General features: G+C 39.0%; 1 protein-coding gene across 2 annotated transcripts in view; it reads right to left on the bottom strand.

Annotated features, from left to right (window-relative positions):
- Window positions 1–20,011, bottom strand: part of npr1a (natriuretic peptide receptor 1a) — a 124,363-nt gene that overhangs the window by 69,995 nt on the left and 34,357 nt on the right. For both annotated transcript variants that reach the window (XM_049476449.1, XM_007228521.4), the window contains exons 4-5: window positions 18,763–18,876; window positions 262–397 (exon numbers count right to left, since the gene is read on the bottom strand). In XM_049476449.1, the coding sequence (XP_049332406.1) occupies window positions 262–397; window positions 18,763–18,876 (250 nt within the window). The remainder of the gene's footprint in view (window positions 1–261; window positions 398–18,762; window positions 18,877–20,011) is intronic.

Below are 20,011 nucleotides of genomic sequence, written 5' to 3'. Positions count from 1 at the left end.
AAATGATAAACTCTACCTCATTACTAGCCTTAAATTACCCCCTCCCAATTTTTTTTGTAATGTGGTGCAGGCCTAAAACGCAGAAATGGATGTCTATTACCAATGAAATTAAGGTAACCAGACAAAACATGACAAATCATTGGTTCATACTGTCAGCAGTTAAATATATGTCCAAGTAAATGTAAGAAACACTGTGTATTTTATGTGCAATCCACATATTCAGCCACTTCTTCATTTATTCAGGGTTGTTTAGGGACTAACCATGGAAGGTGCGGTTCCACATCTTCTTGGTGACCACATGACCCGGCGGCCGCAGTCCTGACTGGTCCATTGACTCATTCAGGGCATGAGAATATAACAGCACTCCGTCATGAAAGCCTCCAGCAATCAGGTTCATCTAGGGAGAGAGGAGAAGAATGTGTAAAACCCCATTTGACTCGCTTTAATAAGTGCTTTCCCTGTTAATGTGTCTGGCATTACTTCTGAGATAATATCCGAGTAATAGTACAGAGATGACTCAGCTGATTTGATCTGAGGAACATATTCTATTTAGATGCTTTTCTCACACCTTTCTTCAGCCAATCTTTTCCTCGCTGCCATCAAAGCAGTTTCTCATCTTCTCTTCATCTCACACTCATCTCTCCTCCCCCTGGGTACTTTCAGCGCTAAAGCATTCACGCTACTCCCCCGTGTCAACACGTTTGTTTCCATTCTTAAGTAAGCAGAGCTGATGAATGAGACAAAAATTAAATCTGACAAGAGGCCCGAAACAAAAACACAGAACACAGGCCCATTTCAGGATTTCAGATGGCTTGAGATTCCCAAGTTACGTAACAACCTACTTCATCTTAAAATACATTTCTTTATGATTTCCTGTAATTACTGCACATTTCTGAGAAACAATTCCCATTGTTGCACTGGTGTTTTTTTAGTAGTAGTATCAGGATTATGAGATTTATGAGATGATTCCACAAAAGCTAGTCAAAAAGAGAAGATGTGTTACCTCCGGAGTTACAAAGGCAATAAAGCTAATAAGTAACTAAAGTCAGCAGGGCACAACCTGATACATTTTGCTTTTGAGCAGAAAAATATTGTATTTAAGCAACCATACAAAACAGAATGAGCCAGAATTACAGTGTAGACATCTAAAAGGACAAATTTTACTAGTAAAAAAAAAACAAAAAAGAAACAGAGTGCAGAATTTTTTAATGTCAAAGTCTTTTATCCAGTGATACATGTCATTTAGACAAAATAATAAACTTAACATGTAACATACCTGGATAGCTTTAAAAAACCAGAAAGCACATTTTTGAGGTAACCATCTGAGGTAAGCGTTTTATGCACTGCAAAAAACAGAACTTAAAATTGTTCTCCCTAATGTGATTTTTACATTGCAAAAGCTGGTCTTACAAAAAAAAATCTGTGTTGGCAAAATTGGAGTTAAACCCTAGTTGAGGCAAACACTTTTAAGTTGAAAGGGGTCTACTGAGCACTACTGTTATATACTATTTATACTGTCATTCCATCTCAATCACCATCAATATTGCACTATTGTCTTCCGTCTTACGTATGTTTATTGTGTCTTGTTGTATTGTACATATAGTGTCTCCCACTCTTTTATATTGTATATCTATTTTTTTCTTTTTTTTTAACTTATATTTATATATCTATCTCTCCCCCACACTACTGCACCTTGTTTTTGTCTCATGTATGTCTATTTGTGTCCCTGCTGTGTTGTACACATAGTGTCTCCCATTCTCTTTTATTATATTTACTATCTGTACTTGCTGTAAAATTGGGAAGGAGAGTAATGTAATTTCAATTCTCTGTATGTCCTGTACATATGCAGTATTGACAATAAAACTACTTGACTTGACTTGACTTGATTCTACAGGGGTTTCACCTGATGTTGTGTACTACAGCTATGTTGAGTAAAACTTACACCTTTCTCAATGGTCACCTTTCATTTGCCATTAGGGTAAAATAATTCTCCACAGGCTGCTGCCTTCTGCAGGGATTTCTATATATGTGCTATATACTAGTTAACTGCCTGACCTTAGTGTTTTAGTCTATAAGAGCAAGCTGCTATGTTTTGTGTTGCTGAGTGTAGCTATAAACAGGCTAGGACTAGCGGGTCACCTGTGCATTACTGCAAGGTTATGTGGCTAACAATGAGGCCAAGATGTTCTGATTAAGTAAATAGTTTACGTTAACCCCTTAAAATGCCTTGTCCTGTATACGGGCTACAGGTGTAGGTGATACAATTTTTTTTCTGCAGTAAAATAACTTATTTACATTCTGAAAATTTAAAGGGGTTTCAAATCTCCTACAGAACACTTCCAGATCAGTAACAGGAATCAACCCCAATTTGTTGTATTGGAAAATAGATGGACAACTAGACAAACATAACAAAACTAAAGGTTTGGAGGAAATTAACTGTTTGATTTGTATTCAGGAAAATACTGATTTTAAATTATATTTTGACATTAGCAGACTTACTTAAACTTGTTTTTATATTTTCTATTAGAATTACAATTTTACTTTTCAGTAATTATCCTTATCAAACAATAAAGCATTTTTATGTAATGCTTGAATAGAAATCCTCTAGATTTAATAGTGTATCCTAAATTAACTTATCCTAAGATTAAGTTATTAAAAGCTTAATCAGAATAATTGTTACTATGTGAACAAGCAAATGTAAATGGGCTAAACAGATACATATCTATAAGAATGACAATCAATGCAGTTTTTAAAATTGTAATAAATAATTTTCAGTTTTTACAGTGTGTCGAAGATGTTTAATTTTGGTTTCTTGTTAAATACACAGGCCTTGCAGGAGACCACCAAGACTGAGTGCTGCTGAATCTCGCCTGCAGTTCTCAGAGATGAAGTGGCACATGCAGGAGACGGCTCCTGACAGAATCAGCGTTGAAATGCAGAGGAGAGGAAAGATGCCTCCAAAAAGAGCAAGTAGACGGAGAGGAAAAAATCGGGAGATGCAAAAGTGAGGTTGCTATGGCAACTATAGACAGGGCTCTGACAGCTGCTGTGTGGACTCATTCACGCTGAACATGTGTGTGTGATAGAAGAGAGAGAGAGGGACACACAGAGAGAGATGAAATGCAAATGGAGGCCAAATAAACAGGAGAATAATTAAGAAGGATGAGTAACATTGGATTTGAATCTGAAATGTGCAGATAAAGCAAAACAAAACTGATTTTGAAGCAATTTTCATGCATAAAACCCTTTTTTAAACTTCTTACAAGCCACTTAACAGAAAGGATGTGAGGTGAGTCTTAGATAAGACAGCTAAATCAAGAAAAAACAAGAAAAAAACAGAAAATGAAGAAACAAAATGGTAATCTTCAGAAAGACACTGCAAAACAGGGGAAATGAGTTCAAGATGAAAGAGAGAGAGAAAAGCAGGAAAATGTCAGGAGGCAGGGTTGTACTGATACACATATTATCAGGTTCAATTAAGCTGCACCTATTTGTCTATTTTTGTGTCACAGACAGTAGCTACTATATAAGGCATCAAAAGAGAGATCCTCAAAAGGGCCTGAGTGGCTTATCTGAATGCGGTTTGAAGTACACATTTTGTGTATTTATCATAATAAGCTGGTTCTGACTGTTGTCCCACATAACCATTTAGTATGATGCCAGGGTAATGCTGTCCCTTTACACCACTTCCTCAGACAGTGTTGCCAGCCTATCTAATGTCAACATTTCAAGTCATAAGTGTTGTTAAGAATTAACAAAATTTTGGGATATGAACCACGCCTCAATTTCCCGTGCTCCTCCCCCTGGTCCTATATATATACCTTCCAGGTGCTCACCTACGCGACTTTCGACCTCGCACGTGACTTCCGACCTCGCACGTGACGATCCTGCCGCCCTGGGCCTTGATCTGGTTGCCTCGGATTTCGAGCTGTTCTCTATCCGCTTTTCCTCTGCCGCTCTCATCGCACTCCAGGCTGCGCTCCGTGGTCTCCCCGGCTCAGCTGGTCAGATGCCCGGCCCAGCACTTTACCTGCCGGACTCTACTCGCTGATTCCACGCTTCAGCACCGGCGCCAGCTAAAGCAACTTGATTCAGTGTCAGCTGCCCGGTCTGACTCTTCGGATCTTTGATTCAGCGCAAGCTAATCTACTCGACGCAGCCAGCCAGCTACCGGGTCCGACTCTTCGGATCTTCGATTCAGCGCAAGCTAATCTACTCGACGCTGCCAGCCAGCTACCCGGTCCGACTCTTCGGATCTTTGATTCAGCGCAAACTAATCTACTCGGCGCTGCCAGCCAGCTACCTGGTTCGGCTCTTCGGATCTTTGACTCAGCACAAGCTAAACCACTCGACGCAGCCAGCCAGCTACCCGTTTCGACTCTACGAATATTTGACTCACCACCAGCTTAAACTACTCGGCGCAGCCAGCTATTCGGTTCGGTCCGTCGGATCCCTGGCTCATCGCCGGCATCGCTGCCCGGCTCTTTGCCGGCGCCGCTGCACGTCTCGTCGGATCCCTGGTTCAGCGCAGGCGTCCCAGCGCGATTGCTTGGCTCTTAGACAGCGCGGCCACCCTCCCTCCCTGCCGGTGAGACCGATCTAATATCAAATTAATACAGGGTTCCCTCGGTTTAATTTATAATTTCCTCTATTAAATGTATTCTTCCCTTGATTTATTTTATTGGTCCCTCTATTTAATGTATTATTTACTTGATTTATTCATCCTTCCCTGGATCTGTTTCACTGTTCAACTTTATTTATTGTTCCCTCCATTTAATTTATTGTTTCCTCTATTTTATTTTTTTGTTCCCTCTATTTATTTAATTGTTCCCTTTATTAATTTTCCCTTAATTTATTTCACGGTTGTCTCAATCTTTCACTGTTTCCTCGATCTATGTCTCTGTTTGATTTAATTCATTGTTCCCTCTATTTAATTGTTTCCCTCTGCTCATTGTTAGCTCGGTCTTTTTCTCAGTTCCCTCGATCTATTTCTCTGTTCAATTTAATCGTTTCTTCTCAGTGTTGGCTCGGTCTATTTCTCAGTTCCTTCGTTCGATTTAATTTATCATTCCCTCTATTTAATTGTTACCTCGGTCTATTTCTCAGTTCCCTCGATTTATTTCTTGTTCGTTTGAATTTATTGTTCCCTCTATTTAATTGTTTTCCTCCGCTCATCGTTACCTCGGTCTATTTCTCAGTTCCCTCGATCTTTTCTCAGTTCGATTTAATTGTTCCCTCTATTTAATTGTTTCCATCTGCTCATTATTAACTAGATCTATTTCTCAGTTTCCTCTGTCTATTTCTCTGTTTGATTTATTTATCGTTCCCTCTATTTAATTTGTTTCCTCGATTTATTCCACTGTTCCCGATCTATTTCAATGTTTGATTTATTTTATTGTTCCCTCTAATTTATTGTTCCCTCGATTTACTCATCGTTCCGTCATTCTAATTCACATTTAGATTTAATTTGTTGTTTCCCTCTATTTACTTTTTGTTTCCTTTAATTCGATTCCTCATTTGTATTCATTGTTTCCTTTATTTTTGTTGTTCCCTCAATTTATTTCATTGTTCCCTTAATCTTATTTCATTGTTTCACAGATTTTAATTTATTGTTCCCTCAATTTGATTAATTGTTTCCTCGATTCCAGCCGGCGAGGCGGAACCCTACGCCCGGCTTTACTATGTACATTTATTTCTTCTCTCCGTTACCTCTATCAATGCCAGCGAGGCGGACCCCTACGCTCGGCTTTACTGTGTTCATTTATTTCTTTTCTCTGTTACCTCTATCAATGCCAGCGAGGCGGACCCCTACGCTCGGCTTTACTATGTACATTTATTTCTTTTCTCTGCTACCTCTATCAATGCCAGCGAGGCGGACCCCTACGCTCGGCTTTACTGTGTTCATTTATTTCTTTTCTCTGTTACCTCTATCAATGCCAGCGAGGCGGACCCCTACGCTCGGCTTTACTATGTACATTTATTTATTTTCTCTGTTACCTCTTTCAATGCCAGCGAGGCGGACCCCTACGCTCGGCTTTACTGTGTACATTTATTTCTTCTCTCCGTTACCTCTATCAATGCCAGCGAGGCGGACCCCTACACTCGGCTTTACTATGTACATTTATTTCTTTTCTCTGTTACCTCTTTCAATGCCAGCGAGGCGGACCCCTACGCTCGGCTTTACTATGTACATTTATTTCTTTTCTCTGTTACCTCTATCAATGCCAGCGAGGCGGACCCCTACGCTCGGCTTTACTATGTACATTTATTTCTTTTCTCTGTTACCTCTTTCAATGCCAGCGAGGCGGACCCCTACGCTCGGCTTTACTAATGTACATTTATTTTAAAGGAACGCGACGGCTCTCTTTTCTGCCCTCTATTCTTTCTCTTACCTCTATTCTTTTCTCTGTTACCTCCATCACTGCCGACGAGGCGGACCCCTACGCTCGGCTTTACTAATGTATATTTTCTGTTAAGGGCCGCTATGGCTCCTTTCTGTTCCCTCGATTCTTTTCTCTGTTACCTCGATCACTGCCGGCGAGGCGGACCCAGGGGCGTAGCAGCTGCTTGCCCTCTTTCTGCCTTCTTTCTTTTTCCTTACTTTCTTTCGATAACCTGATTTCTTGCTTTGGGCAGCAGGATGTCTCTAGCCCCCAGGTCTTTAAATCTGGGCTCACTGATGGTACACCTGAAGCCGGTAGCTATCGGGCGGACTAAACCATTTTGCGCCTCCAGGAGGGGGCCCCCAAAATGTCCTATATGTCGACGGACCGTGATGCATTCTTCAGTCAACGCTTCTCTCCGCCTGCCGTTTGCATCCCATCTGGTGTCCGTGTTCTTCGTCTGGGCGCCACCCCTACTGCTGAGACTAACTTTGGTCCTGCCTGTTGCTCAATTTTTATTTTTGGGGGGGACTACGCAGGACTCTCTTCAGGATTCTCTTCCTTGATTTATGGAACATATGAACACGTCAGGCCGAAAGGAACAGTCAGACCACCAAAGACTTCATGAGTTCAACCCCTGTACGCAGCTGAATGACCAGAAACTTTGAACTCAGACGGGAGCAGGTGTCATAACCTAGTTGTCGATTTAAATTTACATGGTCGTCACATTCCTTTGTCGAGAACAAAACTCACCTTGCCACGAAACCTGTCGAACTCCCCATTCAGTCAAGCTTATACTGGTCTGCAGATTTATCACGAGGATGTTGCTAACTCTGTATACCATCTACTATTAAGTCATTTTCACTCATACCACCCCTGAAACGCTGTTAAAGATCTTATGAAATTCTGCTGAAGACTTCAGTCTCTCACCATGGCTTACCTCCTTTCAGTTCAGATTCGGCCGCTGGTCCTCCCACTTTCCTCTTTTTGGGGGGACCTGGCTTGAGAACCGTCTCAAGCTGTTCTGAACTGTACCCCAAGCAACATCATCACAGTTCCCCTCCCCGCATCGCGTAGGTGGGGTTCGTTATAGCAAAGTGTTGTTAAGAATTAACAAAATTTTGGGATATGAACCACGCCTCAATTTCCCGTGCTCCTCCCCCTGGTCCTATATATATACCTTCCAGGTGCTCACCTACGCGACTTTCGACCTCGCACCCGCCTCCACCCCATCACCACCCTCATCTTCACCCTCATCTTCACTCTCATCTTCACTCTCATCTTCATCACTCATCTTCATCACTCATCTTCATCACTCCTAGCTGCGGGGGGGGACCTGGCTTGAGAACCGTCTCAAGCTGTTCTGAACTGTACCCCAAGCAACATCATCACAGTTCCCCTCCCCGCATCGCATAGGCGGGGTTCGTTATAGCAAAATTACCTTCACAAAAACCATGGACTTTCCCTCTCATGTTGTTAATCATGTTTTTTCCTGTTGGAATATTACGCCTATAAATCTGATGTTACACATTACTTCCCTGCACTCCTCCTGTTTTAGGAGTAATATCAGAAGCATAAGATAAACAGAAACTTCACTGTGAACTACATGGATCTTGATTCACGTTGTAGAATACTACTGAGTACGCCTTTCTGAATTGTAAAGTGAATTTCGAATGTGATTTTCAGGGCACTAAATACTTAAAATTAATAGTAAACATTATGGCTTAGTTTATCAGCTGAATGTGGATCAAACTTTGTACATAACTAGGGCTGCACGATTTGAGCAAAATATTTAATTGCGAACTTTACACAAGATATTACGATTGCGATTTAAATTGTAATTATTTTTAATCTATTAAATCCTAAACCTTTATTAGTGGCTAACATATCTATCAAACATAATAATAAACCTCTTTTCACATAAAATATTCCCAGGGTTTTCTGATTAAATGCAGTTTAAATTTTAAGGAACTACCAAAAAAAACTACAAAAACTACAAAAAACCTGATATCAGTGTACACTAAAAAAATACATGTACAACAAACTGCACTGTGCTTATTTGCTGCATAGCCTTTTTGTACATGCTATAGCTGGCCAGATTTGACTGATGATCCAAATGCCACTGGGCCATGACTGTTTGATATTAGGGCTTCTTGGTATACTAATATACTAATATTAGAGTCTATTGTACTGCGTTTTGTATAGTTAACTGCATAGTGTTTTCTAGAATAGGAAAGGTATTGACCTTTAAGGTGTAAATGAGTCTTTACTGAATTCCCAATTACTTTCTCATTACTGATAATCAACACTGGGCTGTTCTTGCCACAAGAAAATGCAGGGTGGATGTTTTAATAGTTTCTAGCACTAGCATCCACGATTCATGTCTGGTTTCTGACACTTCATTACCAGTATTTCTTCCCTCAACTATCTCTTTTTCTCCTATCTCATTCCTTCACCTTTAATGGCATAAAGTCACAGACACCCACTTCCTCCATTCAGGATCTATACAGAGGTAAACGCAACCTCTGGCTTATGACTATACACACACAGACGCAGAGACGCACGCACACACACACTATGTGCCAGACATAGGTGGCTGTGGGTTTCAGCCTGGCTAATAAACAACACAGCAATAGCAGCATCTGCCTTTTAATCAAAATGCATATTCCTGGAATATGATCTTAGTGAAATTAGAAGATTATAAGATTAAAAGACTAAAAGCTGGTTTAATGAAACTTGGATGACACACAAGCTAAGCAAAGACAAGCTAAATAAATGTGCATGTGTCTCTGGTACATTTGGAAGTGAATGAATGCAGTAATTGGAAAGTCCGTGTTAGAGCTGGAAGCAGGGAATATTTCCAATTAACAGCTCTCTGTGGGGAGTATGGATGAGTACACTAGTCTAACAGGCTACTGCCATAACCGCTCCACTGGTCAGCCAAAAGAGGCTCCTCATTACCAGTCACACCATGGGCCGAGAACAGACTTAATTGCAAGATTTGAATGTGCAGGCTCTCTTTTCTCCGTTTCTTCTCCTATAGTGTAGATGAATGGCTGCATGGCTTAACAAGTTCCGTCAGTTCATTACCGTGTGCTAGAACACTGGAAAAGGTGATGCGTTAAATGTACTTGATTCAAATTTGTATATCATCTCCACAGTGTGCTGGGGAGCAGATGAAAGCAGGGCACAACATAACACATTTTGTTTTTTGCTTAACAATTTTATAAAATTATTCAAGCAAGACTGGAGCCCTATTTTAGCAATCTCTTGGTGAGCCTATAAAAATGAACCACACAGCTTGACTTGTGTGCATGTCAGTGTACCTTTGCTATCATACCGACGGGATAAGTACACCTTGTGCTCCTCGGAATGAACAAAAGGCATGTACAAATTCTCTAAGTAATCATGGGTGTGTTTTGGGTATTACATCAAATAAACCAATCGTTGTGTCAATTTGCCATTCACTTTAGGAGTCAGTTGTGCTCTGATTTGGCAGATTGTATTCTGTTTAATGTTGATATAAAAGTGGCTTTTAATGAGGATTCTGTTTGGCTCTCTTTTATCTTGCCAGCTCTCTTCAGTGTAATTCTGCATTTCTTTGGTTTAATAATGCAAAGTAAGCAGATGAAGACTTAGTTTGCATTCTGATATCTCCATGTCCTCAGGAGCTCTTGTATCAGCATCATTAGCAGCAACGCGGTTGCTCAAGTAACCAGCAAAAGCTGTTATAGCTAGGAAAAGGTCTTGGGACGTATGAGACACTCTGTTTTTAGAAATAATATATCTGGCTTTGCAGTAATTGTAGCAGAAGCACATTGAAGCCATTAGTATTATTAGAATATTTTACCCTCTCCCTCCTCAGGAATACTACTGGTTTTCATTCAAATCAAAACATCTTAAGGACTGCTGCTTTAAATCTTAGTTCTTAAAATCTAATTACTGTGTTCTTTAAGTTTTTCTTCTTTGTTCTTAGAACCAGTTTAGTTCCCTATGTGGAAATGACGCTCAATATACATTTTTAAGTAAAGTAAATTCAGCACATTGGTTTCTCAGTGCAGATGTATTCTTTCAGAAAAGGCCACATGCTTGTGCTGTTTGCTGTTTTATGTCAATATTTATGTGAAAGCCTTCATGCAGAGTATTTTAAGGCATCTCAAGCTGTTCTGTAGCGAGATCACACATTGCCAGCTGATGCGCATGGGAGGCTAATGAAAGCAGTGCCAGCGGATTTCTCTACTCTGCCTCCTGAGAAGCACCGGAGCAGCATAGAAACAAAAGACACTGTGCACGCTGTGGAGGTGTGCTAGATGAAGCAGATGGCTGAACCCTGGGTATGTGACCCGGTATTTTAGGTCACAGGTTTTTAAACTAATAGATGATGGAGAAAGATAAAAAAAATAAGGCAAAGTAAATAATGGGAGAAATAATACAGCAGTAATACTGTCGAACACTCATTATAAATTTATCTTCATCATGAATTTAGTCAACAGCCACTGCTTAAAGAGCAGCCCTTTCTCCAGAGAATGTGGACATTCTCATCTTCTTAAAGAAACACTTGAAAATATACAAATAACAGTTGTTTTGTCTAGCCTCAAATATGTTAATAGTTTTGGTACCTTAAGAAGCATCTTTCTCTCAGATAAAGTTAATAATATATCTTTGTTAAATAAAAAAACTTGTCATTCTCAGTGACCGAAAAAGTCTTAAAGTCCTATTTTTCATGTTTAACTGATATAGTAGGATAGAGTTCAGTTTGTTAAGGCTCTAATTGTTCTATTATTTTGTACATGACTGTTCCTGTATTTCTTTTATTATTTATTTTGTTATGTGCACACTGCTGCTACCAAAAAAAGCCATTAGATGGCATTACAAATATATCTTAATTAATTAGTGCCTGATGTGGTGTATTACAGATCACTTGTATCACTTTGCATCACTTATATCAAGCCCACCTTTTAAAATAAGATATTGTAAATTTGATTAATCAAACCAATGACTGACAAATCTACAACTGGCATAGGCCTCTCTGCTGTAAAAAAAAAAAGAAAAAAGAAAATAGAAAATTGAATCGAATCGTGACCCTAAAATCGGAAATAAAATGGAATCGAGGATTTAGAGAATCGTGACACCCCTATAATTTATTTTCAGTTTTCGTACCATAGACCACAGTGTAAATGGAGGAGTTGCTTATAATGTGACACTTATTAAAGACAGAACATTAAGATTTTTAAGATTTATACAGCAGTATCAGACAAAATCCTAATACTCCTAGTCCAGCACTATCTCACCATCTGTTTCTTCTTCTAGAAGGTAGTTTGTAGCCAGATCTTTAATACTTCACTGGCTGGCTAACTTTCTCTTTCCCTTCTTCACTCCAAACACAACGCATGCTGATAACAGCTTGTTTACAGCCCACAGGGGATTTATACAGTATCAGATACACTATAAAACTGCCATCATGTTTAAAAATGGTATATTATGCATTTGTGGTACATATTTATACGTATTACATTTTGCAGCTACTCTAATCCAGAATAGCATGCTATTTAATGATGTTATACGGGTAGGGGAATAGTGTTGGTGCTACAGCTCAATGTGCTATTAGATTCAAGGTTATCTGCTTTGTCCTAATGTATTGCTAATATTTCTCTACAGGAGCTAGACAAGGCATGTGTGAGCATGTGCAGATCTGTGGCATCAATGGGTGCATCTTAAATTAATTAAACTTAAATAAGCTGAATGAATTCTTTACAATATTTTTTCATACAGTGTGCACATATGCACTTTAATAGATAGAAGTTCAGTTTTATTGCTTATTTTGACTTTCTTGACTTTTATATCTAGATATATTACAAATATATCAATGCCAATAGGCGTGGTGGTCTGGAAGTAAGGTGTGTTCAGGTAAATGTCTGGCGTATTTTATTGCTATGTTGGCAATGCAGTCCTGCCATGCATACTCAACACATACACCCCTGCTTGTTACACACACAAGCAGAATTGAACAAACCCAACTTTTACATCAACAAAAAACAGAATACTAAATAAAATAACACTGCTGTTTCTGTAAACGACCTGCTCAATCATCTTTACAGCGTGATTACGCAGGTCAGTTTCCTCTGCTGAGAAGTGCAGAAGCAATGAACCATTAAAATATCAATCTGCCAAGTCAAAATGAGCCTGGCTTAAGGGATTGTTGATTGGGGACGCTGATTGTTTTTTTTTTTCGCACCTAAAACACAACCTTGATTAATTATGTGAATCGGTACATGCTATTAGCGCGTTCTAAGCTGCATGGGGTATACTTTTCCTGTCCTTAGAATAGCAAAGATATGCTGACATATCCTAAATCAAGCTCACAGCTTGTCAAAGCTGGGGCATAATTAATTAAAAGTCCAAAATATCCAATTTAGTCTGGCCTTATACTTAATCTAGGTCTAAAAAATTGCTGTATGTATTTATGTTTAACCTGTCATATTTTTCTTTCTTTGTACTTTCAGTTTACTGAATTCTGTGAGTTACATCCACTGCCACAGTGTCTGTATAGAATTAGCCAATTATGCAGTCAGGGGTCATTATGCAGCTCCAGCTGCTCCCCAAAGACTCAAATGAAATTCACAGTTCCCTTTCATAGACTTCAGTAGTATTCCGCTGCATCCAAAATGGTTTTAGAAAACATGAAGTATGAAAACAATCCCCCCTAAAAGCACATGCTTGAGTGCTGAGTGAAACATTAACAGTCCATGATTTACAGCAGAATAAACGGCTGCACAAAAGCTGTTCTCATGGTGCTAGAAGCTGGCAGGATCTCATCCAAATTGAGAAAAAAAGGCTCTTTCTACATCTCTATAAAACGTTAGTCATCACGTGTACACACACTGACTTTCACCAGTATGAATATTGATAGACGATTTGCACAGAACACACAAGCACAAATCACGAGCACAAAACGTAATCTTTCTCTCTGGCCAGAGGGAGAAATGTTACAGTCACAACATGCCACTTTCTCTTTATCCTCCCTTCTCATCACACACACTGAGAAATATTCCACTGCAAGGACAGTGCAGCTGTAACATCCAATGCTTTTCAGGATAAATGTCCTGAGGTTTTAACAAAGTGAGCAATGAAACATTGTGGCCAGAGCTAAAACACGCACTTTCAGGCAAACAAATATCCCTGTGCTGAAGTATGGATAAGTATTGACAACCAGTGTTGTGCCAGTTCACACTTAAAATGAACTAGTTAAAAGTTCAGTTTATACTAATTTATATGAACTTGTTCCCATTCATAGTTTATAAAAAATATTGGACAAAAGATGAACTAGTTCATATTTATTTATTTATTTCCCTTAATAAAATGGCTGCTATTTGTTCTCAATAGAACCCCTTCTACCCATCTATCCATCATCAGCCCAAAATCATTTGTACTCCCAAAATAAATATATTTAATATAATGCTGATTTTTATACTAAAAAATTGTGCTAATTTCCTCAGTTTCAGTACCGCAAACATAATTTTAAAGTCTTTAAACTCCAGTTATAAACATTTTAAACGTTGGCTCTAGACATATACAGGTAAGTTATCTTTGCTTTCTTAGAAAATACATCATTCTACCTTGAAAAAGTAAAGAAATATCCTGGCCAAGTGAACTGTTACTATTTTTAAATTGTGTTTTAGCCATTTAGCTCAGTCATTAAAGTCGGTCATTGAACACATTCATACTATAGAAAGTGTTTGGATATGAACAGTTGGATTAGATCTTTTTTTAAAGGTGGGGGGGGGGAATATAATTTTGTCTCTTGCCTCTTTTTAACATATTGCCTCTGATTGGCTGTCAGCACTGTGATGAAGTGAGACGGATAACAGTTAGAAATGTTTTAAAATAAAGACATTTTTACACTTATAACAGTCTTTGTAATGTCACTTTTCAACATGTGTAATGCCCTGCTAAGTGCTAAGAGTCTCGGTAAAACGCCAAATCTACTGAAGATCCAGAAATTGGATTTTTTTTTTAAGTAGTGTAAACAGAACTGTTTTAAACATACACCTACCTATCTCAATTGTACTTGGCTGGTGGTGTTCCATAGACAAATTCTAAACATTTGTTCCTTAGCTCTGAATGACTGGGCAGAGCATATAACACTGAGGTGTTGTTTGCACAAATAACACAGGAACAAACTGCCATGCTGTTCCTAGCAATAGCTCCTGTCTGATGAGACATGCCTGGCTGTCTTCAGCTCTGCCTGTGGGCATTCGCGTGCCGAGGTGGGCAAGGCCATGATTACTAATTCATGGGTTGACATAGACACGGTGCTTTTCCTGATCACTTTCTTTTACTAGCTACTGCAGACAATGGGTTGAGGAACAGTTTCATGTGCTGCATGCATATACATCTCAGATAGAGACCTATAGTATTTCACAAAGAACAAGAAGATTTTAGCAGAAAGAGACCTTTAATAAATATATAAAATGTCTACTATATTGTGTTTTTTGTTTCTCTGGGTCTCTGTGCTTTACTATTCAGGGTGTTGCAGTATATGTATTCCTCCCAAAGCATTAGGGTAGGGGGTCGCACAGAGAATACATTGTACACTGCACTTTAAATGCAGTATGTGCAATGACTGATGAACCCATGCAAAACCACATTCACAGCTGCAAGGCTTCGATTCACTTCACATGTGCTCCTCTTAGAAATGAGCAGTGGCATGGTTATACACTTGCAAGGATCATATCAAGAAGTCAGGCAAGCGAAATCTTGCACATATGACATTGCCTGAACCATGTGCCCGTGTGAATTCCCACTTTTGCTGCATTGCTGTGACTCCCTGCTGCTGGACTCAGGTCAGAAATAATCCCCTCTGTCTGCAGGTAAGTTCAAGCTTAAAAGATTCACGTTTAAAACCAAAATAAAAAAGAAATAGTAAGTATGGTAACAAAATTGTATTAAACTCTCAGGACTGGACCATGGTGTGCTCTGATCCCTGACTTTTGTGAACTGTTTTGGTTTTGCTTTAATATGTAAAGTCATTCAGTATTTAAAATTCAGGAATTCAGACTCCTTTTTCCTGGCTATGAGTACAGCGGGGTTCATTAGTTTTTGACAGTGAAATTTTGCACCTGCACATCATTTCCATGGATTTCAAATTAGACTATTAAGATGATTAAATATAGACTTTTAGCTTTACCACAAGGGTTTAATAAAAGTATGCTGCATTGATCATTTAGGTATTACAGGCCTTTTTCTGTACCGTATTTTTCACACTGTAAGGCACACCGGATCGATAAACTTTTTTTTTTCCTGTTCGGTTTCATACACAGAGCATACCGGATTATATGGTGCATTTTATGCGGCACTATTAATAGTAACTAGTAGTAGGAACAGGGGTGTCACCATGATTTCTTTCTAAATTCAGCAGGTGGTAGCTAAGCTAAGCTAAGTTAAGTAAACAAAACTGTAATTCTTAAAAATATCATTTTAGTCAAACAAGCACTGGATGTTAATCTACACAGATTTATTTCCTGAAAACTGTTTATTTGGGTGAGTAAAGCGCTTCTGTTTATTTACAGCTCAGATTTACAGAGTTCCACTAAAGATAGAGCATTAGCATTAGCACCTAACTGCTAGCGGTCAACGGCTAATGCCGCCCAACACTGCTACACTAAGGACCCCTGAGTGTTACAGTAAGCCAGGGCATTATTAGCTAGCAGTTCATTCCAAGTAGCTTGTTTTAACATGGTAAATGCACAGACTACAGTCCGATATACTCGCCTCTAAACAGAAAAAGGGCTAGTGCTATGGTTAGCGGCTAATGCTAATGCTCCTCCAGCAGTGCAGCAGGCTACAGGCTCATAATACTCACCTCTGGACGGCCAAAGAGCTATCACTTTGTGCGGTTAGCAACTAATGCTAATACTGCTGGAGAACTAAACTGAAACTCCTGTATAAAGCTGCACTTTAGCAGAGTGGCTTTACTGCTCCTTATAAGATGACTGGTAAAATTCATACATAAGGCACACCGGACTGATGATTTTTGGGAAAATAAAAGGATTTTAAGTCCGCCTAATAATGTGAAAAATATGGTAGTCTCTTTCTTTACATACTTAAAGCAGCACTAGGTTGGATTTCCTTGATTTTTGATATTTTTAAAGAAGTAAAATTACAGCTTGAAACTCACTGCAGCGCTGCATTGAGGTGTAATAGGAGGAATCGCGGTGCTTTCGGGTCTGTGCCGGAGATCCTCTGAGCTCAAACCAGACTCTGTAAGTTTTCCGAGGGGGCCGCGACCAACGCTCGTGAGAACTGCAACCTGCTTTCCGACCTTTAGTTCTAAAAGTTCTACGAGGACTGCTGGTTAATTCTTTACAAACTAACATACAGACACTCTGGCAGAAGCTGGAAAGAGACCAAATATGTCTGTGAAAGCCAGAAAAAGAGAAAGAGAAACTAATCCACCTGAAACATTTATTACATTTTGCAACTGTAGAGGGAGCCCACGAGCACAAAATCTCAATCTTACCTAGTGGAGCTTTAAAAACAATTAGACACAAAGGTCTTTTAAAGATATAAAGAAGCATATAATTTGCAGTGAATGGCTGGACCTCAGGGACTAAAACTAATGCTCAGGTTCCGACCTTGAGACTTTCCTGCGGCTACCCCCACTGGGTTGAGGTCCAGTGACCGTTTTTACGTCATTTAGGAACATTGCATTTCTGTGTCTCAAGAAGCTACTGGGTTACTTCCATGGAATGTTTTGTGTCATTATATATCACTTTACACTTCAGAATTCATCTTGCTACTATCAGCAGTCACGTCATCCATAAACACCACTGACCCAGTTTCATTTAGATGTTTAGTAGTGAAGTCTAATGTGGCATTTCTGTTCTTGAGTGTTACCAGCGGCCTGCATCTTGACATAAGGCTTTTACAGGTTTATATTCATGAAGGTGTCTCTTGATTGTAGACTGTGGAAATAATATGCCACACTCTTGAAGAAGAGTGTTCTTGACTTGACCAGATGTGTGAAGGGGATTTTCGTCACCAAGGAATTAATTCTGCTTCTCCTTCTCTAGTGGAATTTGACCATGTATTGATTAAACATTGAATCAATCTCTTTTATTGTGAGGAAGATTTCTGTAATAATTTTACAGAGAAGGAAATGTATACGTTCTCTTTTTTATTTATTTAATGTGAATTGCCATTATTTATTAGTATTTACTTCTTTTAGCATTGTTTTATAGGTGTGTTTGTGAAAATTCAAAAGACCAGGTGTGTGTTATTTTTGGGATACATTTATATTTATCACAGCAACTAAAAAGCCTTATTTGCAAACGGTTCAAAATAAAAATTAGATATTGGGCTAATTAAGGCTTCTGGCATGCGGGTTTTAGACAGACTCTGGATAGAATTTTCTGCTGGACCTGGCAACCCTGACTTCAGCTTGAGGTAACTCACGGTCTGCTTTCTCTCTATCGCTCCAAACAGGTTTGAGATTCCGACAAATATGAAACATCAGCATCACTAAGCAAAATTTATCAGGGAGCCAGAAGTAAGAGAAGCCAGAAGTAAGTGATAGTTTACATTGATGAATTAGACCTGCATGTACAAATGCTGTGGGTGTGGAGGTTGGGGGGGGTGTTAGCTTGGGACCCCCAAATACCTTGAAATAGCCCTGGCTCCTAAGAAAAGACAACAGAAGCACTATTTGTGGGAATTTAACACTGAAAATATGTTTAAATGTATAATGAGCTGATGTACAGTAAGTAGTATGGGTGTTGTCTTGTCCCTTATCTGGTGTTTTTACATTTTTGAGCCTATTATCTCTCCCACAGGGTGTAGTCTGCTCCATCACACATTAATAAGGCTTTGTATTTATGCATTTATGTATCAACATAAATTCCATGTTGATACATTTTTTAAGTTGATGTTGTTGATTATGTGAACTATACATTGCAGCCCTATTCTCCAGTGTAAATAATATAACCTCTGCCACTGTGGTTATTTAGAGAAAATGCTTGAAATTAAAATAAAATGAAATAATGATAAAATGCTTATTAGTCATTTGTAGAATTAAATCTGAGTCTGTGTAAATGGAGGGACTACGTAATGTGTGGTAAGGTAAGACCCTTAGGCTTATAGGTAATGTAATATTTTTAATGGAAAATGTACTGAAGAGTTTAATAGAGGCAAAAGTGACAAATATGTACTGCCACTGAGCAAATATTTTTGTTGCTCCTGTATCTCTGGTAAATAGTGGGTGTTTCTGATAAAATAGCCAGTGTCTGTATGGGCACAAGCTAGCTGCACTCTAACAATACAGCAATTTTTTTGGACTTTTCATTGTCTTGTTGCATGTGTTTCATTTGATTGCTTTGCTTACCAGTGAGTCTTCAATACTGAAGTTAAACTCCTTCTTGGCATCTCTCTTCATCTTGGACACAAAGTGCTTATATTCTGGGTTCTGAGGCTCTCTGTAGGTCATGATCTTCACACTCTGTATAAAAGAACACAAAGGGAAGGAAAAAGTCAGTACTCTACTAAACACTGCATAAATGATTATGGAACATATACACCTAGCTACAGAGATCAACACACAACATAATTGACAGCTTTACTCTGTACTGGCTTTTTACAGGCCAGTAATTGTGACAAGAGCAGCAGGCTCTTTTTGTTTTCCTGTGCTAATTTTCCTCTGAGCAGAGTCCAGCGAGTCTAATGGCTGTGGCCGAACTCCAAACCCTAACTCAGAAAGATATCTCTGTTGCCAAAATACAGCGTAGAAGACCTTAAAAAAAAGACTAGTAATTGACAAACAACAGACAGCCCTGACTAGAACTGGATGGAAAGAAACCCTCCTTCTTCTTCTCTCTGTTCAGAAAGGCTGTCTTTCTATTATCTAGATGTCAGATGCAGTTCTGTGTATGCGGTTGGTGCCTTCAGTTTTAATCAAACAAGCTGTGCCTGAAAGCCCTGGCTTTGGCATTCATCAGCACTCAGCCCAATCATTTCAGACAAATGTGTCTCTGTTCGCCACAGAGTATGTCAAACAGCCGTCACCAACACCGTCCCTGTCACTGCACATGCAGCAACCAGGCAAAAATAATAAAATAATATAAAATAAAAACTGCATTGCTGACAAAATTCAAAATAAATAAAAAAAGGGAAAATATGACAAAATAGTTTGCTTTAGAAAATATTTTGAGGAGATATCCTCCATGCCATAGACACGGGAAAGCACTGAACTGAACAGCAAAGCAAAAAAATTAAATGCCTGAACTTTATCTCAGCATACAAGTGTTAAAATTAAAAATACCTTATTAAAAAAAACAGGACATGGTCACAAACAAAAGCAAACCTAAGCAAAAAAAAGATCAGAAAAGAATACATTGCTCTCTTCTACTGCTCTTTTGTATTCATTAATTTGAAGAAAATGAATAAACTGAGTTTGCAATGTCAGATTCAATTACATTTAATGACAATTTATAATGTAGCAATATATGAGCTTATTTTTACAGGCCTGCCTGCCTTCTGTTGATAATGCTGCAGACCCAGTTGCCTCTTCTAATGCCACACTAGATCCCCCTGCCTTCAGAGGACATCGTTGTAGACCGTTCTCTACCTTTGTGGAC

This window comes from Astyanax mexicanus, chromosome 3, assembly GCF_023375975.1.
Source record: "Astyanax mexicanus isolate ESR-SI-001 chromosome 3, AstMex3_surface, whole genome shotgun sequence".
In the NCBI taxonomy this organism is placed as follows: Eukaryota; Metazoa; Chordata; class Actinopteri; order Characiformes; family Acestrorhamphidae; genus Astyanax; species Astyanax mexicanus.
The sequence above is the reverse complement of the archived record's forward strand: the minus strand, read 5'-3'. Positions and strand labels throughout refer to the sequence as shown.